The sequence below is a fragment of the Pongo pygmaeus genome, chromosome 2 (assembly GCF_028885625.2).
Source record: "Pongo pygmaeus isolate AG05252 chromosome 2, NHGRI_mPonPyg2-v2.0_pri, whole genome shotgun sequence".
Lineage (NCBI taxonomy): Eukaryota > Metazoa > Chordata > Mammalia > Primates > Hominidae > Pongo > Pongo pygmaeus.
In genome coordinates, this window is record NC_085930.1 from 159,227,781 (window position 1) to 159,243,099 (window position 15,319).

The 15,319-nt window shown below is 41.8% G+C and overlaps 1 protein-coding gene across 4 annotated transcripts in view; it reads left to right on the forward strand.

The window, feature by feature from the left end:
* The first annotated feature begins 10,756 nt into the window (after positions 1-10,756).
* The window catches only part of TSC22D2 (TSC22 domain family member 2), a 57,626-nt gene continuing 53,063 nt past the window's right edge, over positions 10,757-15,319 (forward strand). For 3 of the 4 annotated variants that reach the window (XR_008501429.2, XR_008501430.2, XM_054480254.2), the window contains exon 1: positions 10,925-13,203. Coding sequence is in view for 2 of the 4 variants with exons in the window: in XM_054480254.2 (XP_054336229.1) it covers positions 11,246-13,203 (1,958 nt within the window). In the remaining 2 variants the exon portion in view is untranslated. Of the gene's footprint in view, positions 13,204-15,319 lie in introns of all 4 variants that reach the window. The other variant, XM_054480255.2, reaches the window with a different exon arrangement.

Genomic DNA, 15,319 nt, shown 5'->3' on the forward strand with positions numbered 1-15,319 from the left:
CTCTTTCAACTTTGCTTCTAATATTTTATTTATTTTTCTGTCCTTTCTGTCCTTGTAATTCCGTTCTAAAATCCTTTTGTATTTCATAAATTAACTCTTAAAAGTTGCTCTGCATTAGTTTGATTCAACTGAAAAGGCACCAATTATTTCTAATATTATCTTTGAGGGCATTCAAATATATACTATTCCCAAGGGACAATTTATCTTTGGATAGCATTTATGAATTATCATCTATCACAACAGCTAAAACTATAATCTTGCCTGTTGTTAATACACCCTTACAAAATTATTTTTGGCTTAGTCTGGAGTCTGTGGGTACATTTTTTCAATATATAAAAGTAATATATTTAAATAAAAATGATATGTGATCATTGCAGAAATTTTGAAAAAAATATATAAAGCAAAAAAAAAAGTCTATTACCTCATCCCTTAGAGACAGCCATTATTAAAGTTCTGACGTATTTCTCCCAAGTTCTTTTACTATGCATACATGTAATTTTTAAAAGGCATGATATAATTTTAATTTTTTTTTACTTGGTATTCTAACATATTTAACATTTTTAAAAATTTTCAACAAATGACAAATGTTCATCTTCAAAATGATTTTGACTTTTAAAAACAGAAGTCAACTAGAAGGTCAGGATTTTGAGACCAGACTAGCTGAAATGGTGAAACCCCGTCTCTACTGAAAATACAAAAAATTAGTCAGGTGTGGTGGCATGTGCCTGTAATCCCAGCTACTCGGGAGGCTGAGGCAGAAGAATCCCTTGAACCCAGGAGGCAGAGGTTGCAGTGAGCTGAGATCGTGCCACTGCACTCCAGCCTGGGAGACAGAGCAAAACTCTCACCAAAAAAAAAAAAAAAAAAGGTCAACTAGAAGCAAAGTTCATTAATAAGGTGGGCTACAAAGTTTGGGTAATATTTTTCTACCCATAACAAGGTGCTATTTTAAAGCAATATGATCAGGATTCTTAAGCTTTATAATTAAGTTGTAAAATAATCTAAGTTTTAGGATGATATTTAACAAAAATGCAACACGAGCACATGTGTACCCCTTTTAAAGAATTTACACAGTTACCAATGACTTTCTTCACAGAATTGGAAAAAACTACTTTAAAGTTCATATGGAACCAAAAAAGAGCCCGCATCGCCAAGTCAATCCTAAGCCAAAAGAACAACGCTGGAGGCATCACACTACCTGACTTCAAACTATACTACAAGGCTACAGTAACCAAAACAGCATGGTACTGGTACCAAAACAGAGATATAGATCAATGGAACAGAACAGAGCCATCAGAAATAATGCCACATATCTACAACTATCTGATCTTTGACAAACCTGACAAAAACAAGAAATGGGGAAAGGATTCCCTATTTAATAAACGGTGCTGGGAAAACTGGCTAGCCATATGCAGAAAGCTGAAACTGGATCCCTTCCTTACACCTTATACAAAAATCAATTCAAGATGGATTAAAGACTTAAATGTTAGACCTAAAACCATAAAAACCCTAGAAGAAAACCTAGGCATTACCATTCAGGACATAGGCATGGGCAAGGACTTCATGTCGAAAACACCAAAAGCAATGGCAACAAAAGCCAAAATTGACAAATGGGATCTCATTAAACTAAAAAGCTTCTGCACAGCAAAGGAAACTACCATCAGAGTGAACAGGCAACCTACAAAATGGGAGAAAATTTTCGCAACCTACTCATCTGACAAAGGGCTAATATCCAGAATCTACAATGAACTCCAACAAATTTACAAGAAAAAAACAAACAACCCCATCAAAAAGTGGGCGAAGGACATGAACAGACACTTCTCAAAAGAAGACATTTATGCAGCCAAAAAACACATGAAAAAATGCTCACCATCACTGGCCATCAGAGAAATGCAAATCAAAACCACAATGAGGTACCATCTCACATCAGTTAGAATGGCAATCATTAAAAAGACAGGAAACAACAGGTGCTGGAGAGGATGTGGAGAAATAGGAACACTTTTACACTGTTGGTGGGACTGTAAACTAGTTCAACCCTTGTGGAAGTCAGTGTGGCGATTCCTCAGGGATCTAGAACTAGAAATTCCATTTGACCCAGCCATCCCATTACTGGGTATATACCCAAAGGACTAGAAATCATGCTGCTATAAAGACACACGCACACGTATGTTTATTTATTCACAATAGCAAAGACTTGGAACCAACCCAAATGTCCAACAATGATAGACTGGATTAAGAAAATGTGGCACATATACACCATGGAATACTACGCAGCCATAAAAAATGATGAGTTCATGTCCTTTGTAGGGACATGGATGAAACTGGAAATCATCATTCTCAGTAAACTATCGCAAGAACAAAAAACCAAACACCGCATATTCTCACTCATAGGTGGGAATTGAACAATGAGAACACATGGACACAGGAAGGGGAACATCACACTTCGGGGACTGTTGTGGGGGGGGGGGGTGGGGAGGGATAGCATTGGGAGATACACCTAATGCTAGGTGACGAGTTGGTGGGTGCAGCGCACCAGCATGGCACATGTATACATATGTAACTTACCTGCACGTTGCGCACATGTACCATAGAGCCTAAAGTATAATAATAATAATAATAATAATAATAATGAAAAGAAAAAAAGAAAAAAAAAGAAAATACTAAGAAATGTGGACACAAAATAATTAAAATCCTATATTGTAAAAAAAAAAAAAAAAAATTTACACAATAACTTTGGCATGCTATCCTTTTTTTTATTGAGATGGAGTTTCTTTCTTGTTGCCCAGGCTGGAGTGCAATGGCACAATCTTGGCTCACTGCAACCTCTGCCTCCCAAGTTCAAGCGATTCTTCTGCGTCAGCCTCCTATGTACCTGGGATTACAGATGCCCGCCACCACGCCCGGCTAATTTTTGGTATTTTTAGTAGAGACAGGGTTTCACCATGTTGGCCAGGCTGGTCTCAAACTCCTGACCTCAGGTGATCCGCCTACCTCAGCCTCCCAAAGTGCTGGGATTACAGGTGTGAGCCACCGCATCTGGCCTACTTTTTTTAGTCTTAAGTTTTTATCATATCTTATAAAACGCCAAATGCCATCAAATGGTAATATATTTCAAAAGTATTGGATAAGATAAGCAAACTTTCTTCTTTTTGCTTGGAATTTATATCACCTATTCACATTTACATTGGAGCCTATGGTATAAAACATCTAGGTGTTTCTTCTCCCATGTTCAACTAGGAAAACAGATTACCTTTGTGTGCTCTAGAGAAAGTAATGGCCTATGGTGGCCTTGCTTTAGATTTTAACTGAGTAGGAACAAATTTAACCTTTGTACATATAGGCCTGAGTTGAGAGAAGATAAAGGGAGATACGAAGAAAGTGCCCAGGCCAGTTGTCCCCACAGGTGCTTGAGAGTGTAACCTTGCTAATAAAGAAACAGCCCGTGAAACAGAGTAGAAATCATCTACTGTTCAATTGTACTGGACAAGGAAAAGAAAGTAGTTTCTAAATGAAAAGCAATCCACCAATATCAAATGCATGGCCTTTCCACCTACCTCTTCCAGAAGAGGTCCCCTCCTCTGAGACCCTTTTATGACTACTTGAACTATTTAAAGTGTCCCTAGATTTGCCTATGGATATTTTTGTCCACTGAAAAAAAGGAGTCTCAGCCCTGAGCATCCCTAAAATTAGCTCTATTTTTGTCACACTTATCTAATAATTACATTTAAACAAAATGACTTCTTTTTCACTGTTGTCCAGAGTTGTTGTGTTTTTTTAAGTGGGGCATTTCAAGCTTCTCTTAAATATCAAAATCACTGCCCTTAAATTAAAGTTAAGGTTTCATGGAGAAAAAGATTTCTCTCTTACAAAGATTTAGTCATTTTGTAACAAAGTTATTAAATCTCTAAAAGAAATGCCATATAGATTGTTAAATATTTCTTCCATTTTGATATCACACAAATAGTACAGCCCTACAAAAAGAAACTTATCTTTGATCATGTAAGTTATTTTTAAATCTCTCTAAACATAATACACAATATATTATAAACTATTAGAGGTTAAGATTTTTTAAAAAGGTTTCCTTGTAAATGTAAATCAGATCATGTTAATCCTCTGCTTATAACCTGCCTGTGGCTTCTCATTGCATTTAAAATAAAATATCTGTTCCTTTACTTGGCCAACAATGTCCATATGATCTAGCCCTTGCCTGCTACTCAGATGCCCCCTGCTCCCTTCCAACCACATACTGGTTTCCAGCACAAAGCCATTGCCTCATCTGTCTCCCTTCCTCAAATGCTCCCCTGATGAGCTTGTCCTTAGCTCAAAGAACACTTCCTCAGGCCTACCTACAGTACATCTGAGTAAGGTACACTGTCTCCTTTCCCACTTTGCATTATTGTTTCATTTTTTCTTAACACTTATGAATATTTGAAATTATATTTTTTTGCTTATTTCTTTGGTAGTTGTTTCCCCTACTAAAATATAAGACCTATTTGAACAAGGACTTTGCTTTTCTTGTCTGGTTCACAACTGTTTCCCCCAAGTCCAGCAAAGAGGCCAACATAGTAGGTTTCTTACGGAGTCTTGTTCTGTCACCCAGACTGGAGTGCAGTGGTGTGATCTTGGCTCACTGCAATCTCTGCCTCCCAGGTTCAAGCGATTTTCGTGCCTCAGCCCCCCAAGTAGCTGAGATTACAGGCGCCTGCCACCATGCCCAGCTAATTTTTGTATTTTTAGTAGAGACAGGGTTTCACCATGTTGACCAGGGTGGTTTCAAACTCCTGACCTCAAGTGATCTGCCCACCTCAGCCTCCCAAAGTGCTGGGATTACAGGTGTGAGCCACTGTGCCCAGCCAGGTTTCTAAATACATGTTGAATGCATGAAGAAGTAGAGCTCGTATTATTATATTTGGAGCTGTTTGTTCAAGATACAAGCTTGATGTTAGTATGATAAATCTTTTTATTCCACGGAAACAAAATATCTCAAATGAAATATTAGTACAAAAATTATTTTGAACACAGTAGTTATTCTTAAAGAAATTCAGTGGTGAATACTTACTATGATTGAATCATCACAATGTAATTTATCTTTCTTGAATATATGCATTTTTGTGGGACGGGCTGATGTTTTTTTTCCTTGGAGGGTAGAGCCATTGTATTGATGAAATACCAATGAAACAAACAAAAATGAAATGTGGATAAGCTAAAAATCTAAAATTAGATTAGTTGTTGAGTAAATATATACAATATGCAAAGAAAAAAGATTAGTATCAAAATCCAGAAACAATGCGGAAGGATAGAAATTCTAAACATCTGAAGATGAAAATATATTTACATCTAGTCAATTTAGTTCAACAATAGGTAAATACCACAAAATGGGTCTCAAAACAATACTGTTACCATTATTCACTAGGGGGTTGATGGCCAAAATTAAAACAACCCTCTGGTTAACTTTTCACCTTGATTTTGCATTTCCCTATGTCTTTAGTTTGGTCACTTCCTTTTCCTTCAAAGATCCCACATTAAGGATGAGGGAAGGGAGTGAATATTAATTTGCAGAGAAGCAGCTCATTACATGACCATTTTAAGTAACACCCAAATCCTTATGTAAACATGGATCATGTGTTGAGCTTTTAATGAGTATGAATGCTTTCAAGGTAGGATTTCAAGTATTATGAAGTTAAATGCTAGAAGTGTTTTGCTTCCAGTGACTAAAGAGCTTGTTATTTTGGAATTAAAACGTAACTGGGAATGCAAGGTAGTCAAGATTCTATCTGTACCTTTCAAAACTTTGGCTTCTATGAATAAAAGTAGTTCAATCAGCCAGGTTAGAATGACCTTCAGATTATCAGTCCGGAGCATTTAGGCTATCCTTCATGTGTGAATACAGTTTATATAAGTTTCTACACTCACATTTTTTAAAACTTTATAAGCTGATAGTAGTAACATACAGAAGGAATTACAACCTCCAAGTCTAGAAATTTGCAGTCTTTCAATGTTCTTTTGTGAGTGTTAAAGTTTTACAATTTAAAATTACAGGTATGCTACAACTTTAATCAATACTTCAAATTCATATATAAGAAAGACTAGACAGTGATGATTCACTTTGTCAAAGAATGTGCCATTGAATGTCTGTAAATAGCTCATCTATGACAGAATATGGCTTCTCCATAAAATCATGGATATCTAGTAACTGCTTTCTTCTTTTTTTAATTAACAAATGGTATTGCCAATAGTATCACATTGAGTTGCTATATTTTCTTCTGAAGATGCCAAAGCACTGCCACATCTGTGACCTTTTTCCATACTTTTTCAGTGGATTTGGTAGTTTAACACCTCTTTACCACAATGTTATTTCTTTTTAGTGATAGGGGAACTGAGGGAGTAATAGACTTGTCAGCAATCACAAAACGAGATTATAGCAAAACTGGAGCTTACTCTTGATCTGTCCAACTAGGAAATGTAGTTTAAAAAAAAACTTTTATCCTGACTGGCCACATAAAATATTTAAAAAGAAAAATAAAGAAGTAATATAGTCATTAATGGATTTTGTTTGGATTTTCTGTTTCCCTACATTGCAGAATTTAAACTAGCTTGTAAAACCACAGAGCTAATATCTTACATTCTAAGTTAAATTCCACAAAATATAATACAGGTCTTAATAGGACATTATGTTTATTTCAGTTCGAAATGCACCCTTTACTTTTACCAAATTGCTACATTTTGCTTGAACATCAAAGGTCTTTGGAAGTCAAGGAAATCTTCATTAAAAAAAAGACAACATTGTTTCATAGTATATTAAACTCAAAAAGAGTATTTAATAGAAGTTTCCTTAAAAACACCTCATTATCAAGTAAGCATTTGTGCATCTCAGTCAAATTATACTTTTCTTTATCAAAGTATTTATGGAATTTTATTAGCCTTAGTTCTTTCTCATTATATATATTTTTTTCTTTTTGGGCAATACCACACAATGGTCTCACTGAAAGGGTTTATTAATATGATATTGTTCCAGAAATGGAACCCTAGGAAAATCATAGTAATAAATCAAGTACTACTTATTTTGACAACTGATATTTATTTCTAGCAAATGCTTTGTGGAACCTGAAAACTATTCTCCATTTTGTATTTTTCTATTAAGTTGGTGCAAAAGTAATTGCGGTTTTTGCCATCACGTAAGTGGCAAAAACCACAATTACTTTTGCACCAAACTAATAACAATTTGGTAATAAAAAACACAGAAAATAAGCATAAGCTATTTCTAAACTCTGGAAAAAATTGTTGACTGGGATATAGGTAGTCCAATTCTTAATACACAACACAGGGAATGTTCAATAAATGTCACTGTCTAACTGATAGTATGAATGCTAAAGGGTTACTTCTCTTTGCCTAGGCTGTTGCTTAATTTCTATGGAAAGTATTTTCTTTATCCCATAATGTTTAATACATCATTATTATTTTAAATATAATACACCTTCATTGAAAAAAAAGTCAGGTTTTCTTGAGTATCTAGAGTTTACATTCCAGGATTTTCTATGAAATAATTCACCATCTGGTACTGATGAGGTTAGATAATAACCTAGGAAAATTTGGGGGTATGATGTTTACAGATGATGAAAAGATCTTGCTGTAGCAGTTTTTTATTTTCATCAGTAGAAACTGTCCTTAGTTTTTGAAGGGGCGACCCACCCCCTTCAAGTTTTTAACTGCTTTTATTCCCCTGCATTATGTTTTCTAAATGTATCTCCCATGCATGACTGCAATTTGAAATATTTGAAAAGTACCAGGTACAGAAGAAACAGTCAAGTTGGGGGCTCTAAGAGCAGTAATCAAGGATTCGCACAGCCTCTAGTATGGTCTCTGGGTGCAGGCATACACCCAGAGTCTTGACGTTTGGGACTCCAGGGATCTCTTTATTCCAGTGAGTTAGGCTACCATTTTACTTACTAACAACTCTCTATACAGGGAGCATATGTACTTGCATATACATCCTGCTTTCTATCATTTAAATGAGTTATTTAAAGGCTTTCAATTCTTTGTGGACCAACTTTTGAATTACATACTTTTTTGTTTAGATATAACTATGCCACTTTTTGTCCTCTACATTGATTTCCAACTTACTTGCAAAAATCAGAATTCTTATTTCTTCATAGCAGTTTGATGTAATAAATTCTGTACATTTTTTTAAGGGCAAATGTATAAAAGTAGCTAGGGCTTTTAAACTTTTGGAAAACAATATTTTCAAGAGAACTATTAAACACAAACACAAATCCTTAACCATCTAAATGACACTTTTAAAAGTTATAAATCATATGCTTTTCCTAAGATGTCTTTTAACATCTTTAGCCCCCTCCTTACCAGAAATTTAGTCCACTTCTGGATCTCTTCTAAATTATCTTTATCTTTCTTTTCATCTGATAATATATCATTTTAAGGAGAAATGGTCTTACAGATTATTTTTCCTCTAAATGTACGATTTAAGAGTATCATAACGAGTAATCAAGAAGTTTATATGATAAGATAATGTAAAGGGATGAGCAGGCATATAATACCCATTTTTCCAAAAGCACCACCATCAACACTACCCATTATAACCACCTTAAACAATCTGGTAAATCAATCCAAAATTAAATTAAGTTTTTATAAATTCATATTGGGTTTAACCATTTGATCTAACTTATTGATGGAAAACTGCCTCCAACAATTATTGAAATTACAGACTTAGAAATGAAACATTCCATTAGCTATCTCTGCCACAATAGCATAACGTTACATTTTGTTCCATTACTTTCGCCCACCCCCTTAAGAAATAGGGATTTTGTGTGGTCTTATTTCACATTCTGACTCCAGTCACTTGGGTTTGGAGGGCATGGTTTCCACTAAAGTTAAAAGACCTAGCTCTATAAATTACAACTGAAGACCTAAAAAATTCTCTGCAAATTTAATTCTCAAAACATCTTTTGGGATGAAAAGTATTTCTATTCTTCAAAGATTAGAGAACCGAGTTCAACGATTTACTGATTTATCATTATGTGATTGCTAACGCTGCAGTAGATATGAAATCATGATTTCCATTAAGACTTAGATTTTACCTAAATGACGACTGCTTTAGTATGTCAAAGTTTAGGAGCCCATTCCCATTTTTTTAAACTACTTAAAAGAATGGCCTTAGTATGCCAAAGTTTAAGAGCCCATCCCCATTTTTTTTTAACTGCTTAAAAGAATGGCCTTACCATTTTCTTTGGCCAGGAACTAACTACAAGATGATAAATTTGCCAGTACTTTCTTTTCATAGTTGTTCTTTGTACTGGAACAGGAAAGGGTGCTTTATCACTCGTTATGGTTGTTCATGGCCCAAACCAAATCATATAATACCCTGGCTGCTACTAACAGTTTTAGAATAAACAAAAAGAAGAACTATAATGCAGTAGGTTCTACATTTATAAAGCCCATGGGCTGATTTCGTGCCGAAAGTAAAACAGTCTCAAGAGTTTAAATGAATCCTGGAATCACAGCAAATTCAGGAAATTCAGGAATATGTTGGTAACCCTTAAGCTTTTTAAAAACTGACTTCACCCTGGGCAAGTAACCATCCCCTGATGCCGTTGTTGGAGACAGAATTTCTGGCAGGAAGATAATTTTCTGACTCAATCTGGCTTGCTGTCCTTGTTTAATCATCCCCATTTCTCTGAACATTTTACTCCTCTGACTACAATGGTCAACATTTATTTTCAGAAGTTTTAAAGCGATTTAATTCTTCCAGCCGCACCTCTTTTTATCCCATCTAAGTCTTCCCCAGCCCCCATTCCTATCGCCCTCGTTTCACTAAGATTTTGCTAAACATTAGACACAAGCACATGACCTCCAGTCTTCCAATGTCTCGGAACAAACCGACATAAAAACATCTGATTAGTTCCATTGTAAGCTTCCCTAGGCTTAGAATTTAAAATGGTCTTTAGCTCGTCAATTCTTAAAGAATCTTCAACACAAAATTTAAATTTAAAAAATTTTAAATAAAGAAACCGCTCCCTTTTCTAACCTTTAGCCCCGCCCATTGCCCCCCCACCCCAGGTTCCACGCGAAACTGCAGGAAACCGGAGGGGGCGGAGCGGTGACGTCACGACGCCGGTGCGTCACGGAACGGCGGTGGCTGCGGCGCTGGCGGTGGCTGCGGCAGCGGCGGCATTTTAGTCGGCAGCGGCGGCGGCAGCGGGGCTGCTGCTCCTCCCAGCATCCCTGGCGCGGCCATTTCAGCCCCATCTTGGCCCAGCGGAGGGAGCTGCAGCCGCCGCTTCAGCAGTTTGAATTTCAGTTTCTTCGGGGTTTAGGAATTGGGCGCACCGAGGAGGAGCCGAAGAAACCACCACCGCTACCTCACACAGCCGGGGCGCCTCCGGTCCCGTGCCAGCGGTCTGCCGCCGCCGCCCCTCTCTGAGAGAAGCCGCGAGGGGAGGCCGAGACCGCCGTCGCCGCCCGCCCGCAGGGGTGGTTCCCCCTGTAAGGGGAGGACCGAGCCGGCTTTCCCCTCCCCCAGAGTGGGTTTCCGCCTGAGACAGTCGACATGTCCCTGGGGCTGAGCTCCGGCTAGAGCCGGGGAAAGAGGGCCGCCTGCCCGCGCCACAGCCCCACCGCCCGCCCGCGGACCTTCAGCCAGCTCCGGCCCGCGGCTCCCGGCTGAATCAGGCATCTCCGACTCCGGACTCGCCGCTCCTTCCCTCAGTCAGAGAGCCCAGCGCTGACGCCGGCCCCGGCCTGAGGAGCCCGAGCGGGGCAGCACCGCCCCTCACGCCGCCGCCGCCACCGCCTCCTCCTCCTCCTCTTCGCCCTCCCACTCCCACCCCCAGCCAAGGCCTGCTGACCGCGCCGAGCGCCGAGCTGGACTGACCACGGCTGCCCGGAGACGGGAGAGGAAGCAGCCGGCCCGCCCCTGGGTTCGCGCTGTCGCCGCCTCTGAGGGAATTGAATTGAGGCGCCGCGGCTGCGGGAGCTGAAAAGGAAGGAGGAGCCGCCGCGGGACTGAGACGGGGGGCAGAGCCGAAGAGACCGACACAGAGAAGGAAACGAGGAGGAGGATGTCTTACCGGGCGGCCAGCGCCTGGATCAGCCCGTGACTCTTACAGCGGCGGGCCTCAGACCCCAGCGCAGACTCGGACTTTGTCTTTGGGGGCCCGTGCTCTGCCCTCCCCGGTTTCCGACAGGACCCAGAGGAGCCGGCGTGCCTCTCTGCCCTCCAGCCTTCTTCACCATGTCCAAGATGCCGGCCAAGAAGAAGAGCTGCTTCCAGATCACCAGTGTCACCACGGCCCAGGTGGCCACTAGCATCACCGAGGACACCGAGAGCTTGGACGACCCGGACGAGTCACGCACAGAGGACGTCTCCTCCGAGATTTTCGACGTCTCTCGGGCCACGGATTATGGCCCTGAGGAGGTCTGCGAGCGCAGCTCTTCTGAGGAGACGCTTAACAATGTTGGGGATGCGGAGACTCCCGGGACCGTCTCCCCAAACCTCCTCCTGGATGGGCAGCTGGCAGCGGCGGCTGCTGCTCCCGCCAACGGAGGAGGAGTCGTTTCGGCCCGGAGCGTGTCTGGGGCGCTCGCCAGTACCCTGGCGGCGGCCGCCACTTCGGCCCCCGCCCCCGGAGCACCCGGCGGCCCCCAGCTCGCGGGCTCATCCGCCGGGCCAGTGGCTGCAGCCCCATCTCAGCCTCCCACCACATGTAGTTCCCGTTTTCGCGTGATCAAGCTGGACCATGGGAGCGGAGAGCCCTATCGACGCGGCCGATGGACGTGTATGGAATACTATGAGCGGGATTCAGACAGCAGCGTCCTGACTAGATCCGGGGATTGCATTAGACACAGCAGTACTTTTGACCAGACTGCGGAGCGGGACAGCGGCCTGGGCGCCACCGGAGGGTCGGTGGTGGTAGTAGTGGCCTCCATGCAGGGAGCGCACGGGCCCGAGTCGGGAACTGACAGCTCCTTGACTGCTGTGTCACAGCTACCCCCGTCGGAGAAAATGAGCCAGCCCACTCCGGCCCAGCCGCAGAGTTTTAGCGTTGGGCAGCCACAGCCGCCGCCGCCACCCGTAGGTGGGGCTGTGGCTCAAAGCTCGGCTCCGCTGCCGCCGTTCCCGGGAGCCGCTACCGGGCCGCAGCCAATGATGGCAGCCGCGCAGCCCAGCCAGCCCCAGGGAACGGGGCCCGGGGGACAGACTCTGCCGCCGACGAATGTAACCCTGGTGCAGCCGGCTATGTCTCTGCCTCCGCAGCCGGGCCCTGCAGTCGGCGCCTCCGCGGCGCAGCAGCCCCAGCAGTTCGCGTATCCTCAGCCTCAGATACCGCCCGGACATTTGCTGCCCGTCCAGCCCTCCGGCCAGAGTGAGTACCTGCAGCAGCACGTGGCCGGCCTGCAGCCGCCAAGCCCCGCGCAGCCGTCGTCCACCGGCGCCGCAGCGAGCCCCGCCACGGCGGCCAGCCTTCCCGTGAGCACCGGCCAGAGTGCTTCCTCGGTGGGCGCGCAGCTCATGGGCGCGTCTTCCCAGCCCAGCGACGCCATGGCCCCCCGGACGGGACCAGCGCAAGGCGGGCAGGTTGCGCCTTGTCAGCCGACTGGAGTGCCCCCGGCTACTGTGGGAGGCGTGGTGCAGCCGTGCCTGGGTCCTGCCGGTGCTGGGCAGCCCCAGTCCGTGCCTCCGCCGCAGATGGGTGGCAGTGGTCCGCTGTCAGCCGTACCTGGTGGCCCTCACGCCGTGGTGCCCGGAGTTCCAAACGTGCCTGCAGCCGTGCCCGCTCCAAGCGTGCCTAGTGTGTCTACCACTTCTGTTACTATGCCAAATGTACCCGCGCCTCTGGCCCAGTCGCAGCAGCTGAGCAGCCATACGCCAGTCAGCAGGAGCAGCAGCATAATCCAGCACATTGGGCTGCCCTTAGCGCCAGGCACACACAGTGCACCAACAAGTCTACCACCGTCTGACCTAAGCCAGTTTCAAACTCAGACCCAGCCTTTAGTCGGGCAAGTCGACGATACTAGAAGAAAATCAGAACCCCTACCTCAACCACCACTTTCTCTCATTGCTGAAAATAAGCCTGTTGTGAAGCCGCCTGTTGCAGATTCCCTGGCAAACCCCCTTCAGTTAACACCTATGAACAGTCTGGCCACCTCTGTATTCAGCATAGCTATTCCTGTTGATGGTGATGAAGACAGGTATGGAAATCTCTATTTTAAATATTTGATAGAAATGTTTGGCCAACATTGTAGCTTAGGATGCAACTTTGGGAGGTTTGTTGTCAACCGAGGCCCTTAGCATTTTTAAATACAAAATTTAGTGTTTGGTAAAATTGATTTAGATTGCTGATGCTGATGTCAAAGGGTGTAATGAGCGAATTGGTCTTGTCACAGTTGTTTAAAAGCAATAAAATGGGTAGGGATGCAACATTGTTTACTCAAAAAAAGTGAATTTAAGCTTAATCCTTACCATTTAATGGTGGTAGCTAGTGTGTTATGCTCCCATAGAATTGTCCTTTTCTTACATATCAATCACACTTGAACACTTAAGGCAGAGAGATTTGTCAGTGTGAGTTTTGAGGCTGAGACATAATATTACTTACAAGTTTTCCTTTCTGGAAAACCAGAAGGCCCTCTAGTGAAAAAAAAAATCCATGTAAGGAATCTTCTCCAGTGTATCTGGAAAGGCTGGAGACATAATGGTGAAATGTCAAATCCGGCTTTGAAGATCATACTTAGTTCAGCCTTTTGATTAAAGGAGGTACAAGGTCATGAGTCTTCCCAGGGACTTCTCTAAGATACTATTTTTTTGTTGTTAAGCAAAAAATGTACTGGAAAGATGTTCTTACCTTCCATCAGTCTATTTACTATAGGAAAGGGAGGTTGAGATCGATCCTTTAACTGTAGTGAAAGCTATAGTTCTTGAAATTAAGAGTAATTTTATAATAAAAGTGTAAATGTTAATAATTGGCTCCCTGTATTTAGGGATGCTTTTTTTAATGGCCTAAATAAGAATTGGTGTATTGCTACACCAGTGCCACAACAGCTGTTGTTTGGTTATGGTTTAGTGAGGATTTTTGTGGTTTTGAGGAGATGTCACATGTAAATTTGACGTACATATTGCAAATTTTTAAAAGCTGACTTGTCGCAATGTTTTAAAATTATATTTAAAAATTATAGAAAAAGTTTCAGGAATTTCACAGTTCGACATTTCTTTGCTGGGGTTTTTGTTTAGCGAGAGGCTAATTTTAGGTGTTTTTAAAAGATACAAACTAATATTATGGATTTCCAGAATAATTAGTATGTGGAAGAATACAATGACATATATGTTAAAGCTTTCTCTTCCTATGGTTTCTTCTGAGTTCCTTCACATTTCTTAACCTCCCATTTCTAATTAGCGTTGTATTTTTGTTATATACTTCTGTTGGTTTGAAAAATACTCACTGACTGAAATTCATTCATCTTCTCTGCTTTTTGTAATTTAAAGTTCATCTTTTTTTGTAGGTGACTTGCTTGTGGGGAGTCTTTCTTCACTTGAGAACGCTTAGAGAATACCACGTGTCCATAAGTGAGCTCAGCTAGCTAGTCATTGAGAAATTTTGTGTGTATGGGACTACCAAGTAAACTGACTCCACAAGCCACTCAGAAAAATCCCTCTACTTTTATAGTTGCTCCCATTGTCACACACAGGGACACACCTGTAACACAGATTGAGTTTATTTTTTCAACTTTGGTAATAATCAACAGGCATCTTCCCTTTTCTAGCTGCCACAAGCCAATTTTTTCCTGATAAGTTGGCAAATAACCTTTTGCTTTCCTCTGTTCCTGTATACTGCCCATATCTCTTAAAGAAATGATGACTGGTTTCCTGACCTACCCCGCTTTCTATACAGACACACACCCCTCCACCCAAGAATGCAGATTACATTTTCCCTCCTCTGCACACCTGTCTCAGTTTACAGCATACATGCTTAGATTCCTCAGAACTTTTAGTACGATAAGGCATGAAGCAGAGAGTTCTATTGATAGATGGAAACTGAAATGTATTCTTTAGGTTATGACATCAAAAATGCATTTATTTTTTCCTCTTACTGTATTAAGAGTTGGTAATCTGAAAAATCTCATTTCCAAATTTGTGAATGGTTGAACTACAGATACTACTGTATCAGTGTTCTTATCAATTGCAACAGTTAATTTCAGTGCATGGGTTTTGATGCACCTGCAGTCCTATTTTAAACATGACACTTCCCTCCCTTGCCCCAATCATTTAAAATCTACATTGCTTACCAAATGTTCATTTCTGATTTTTGTTACA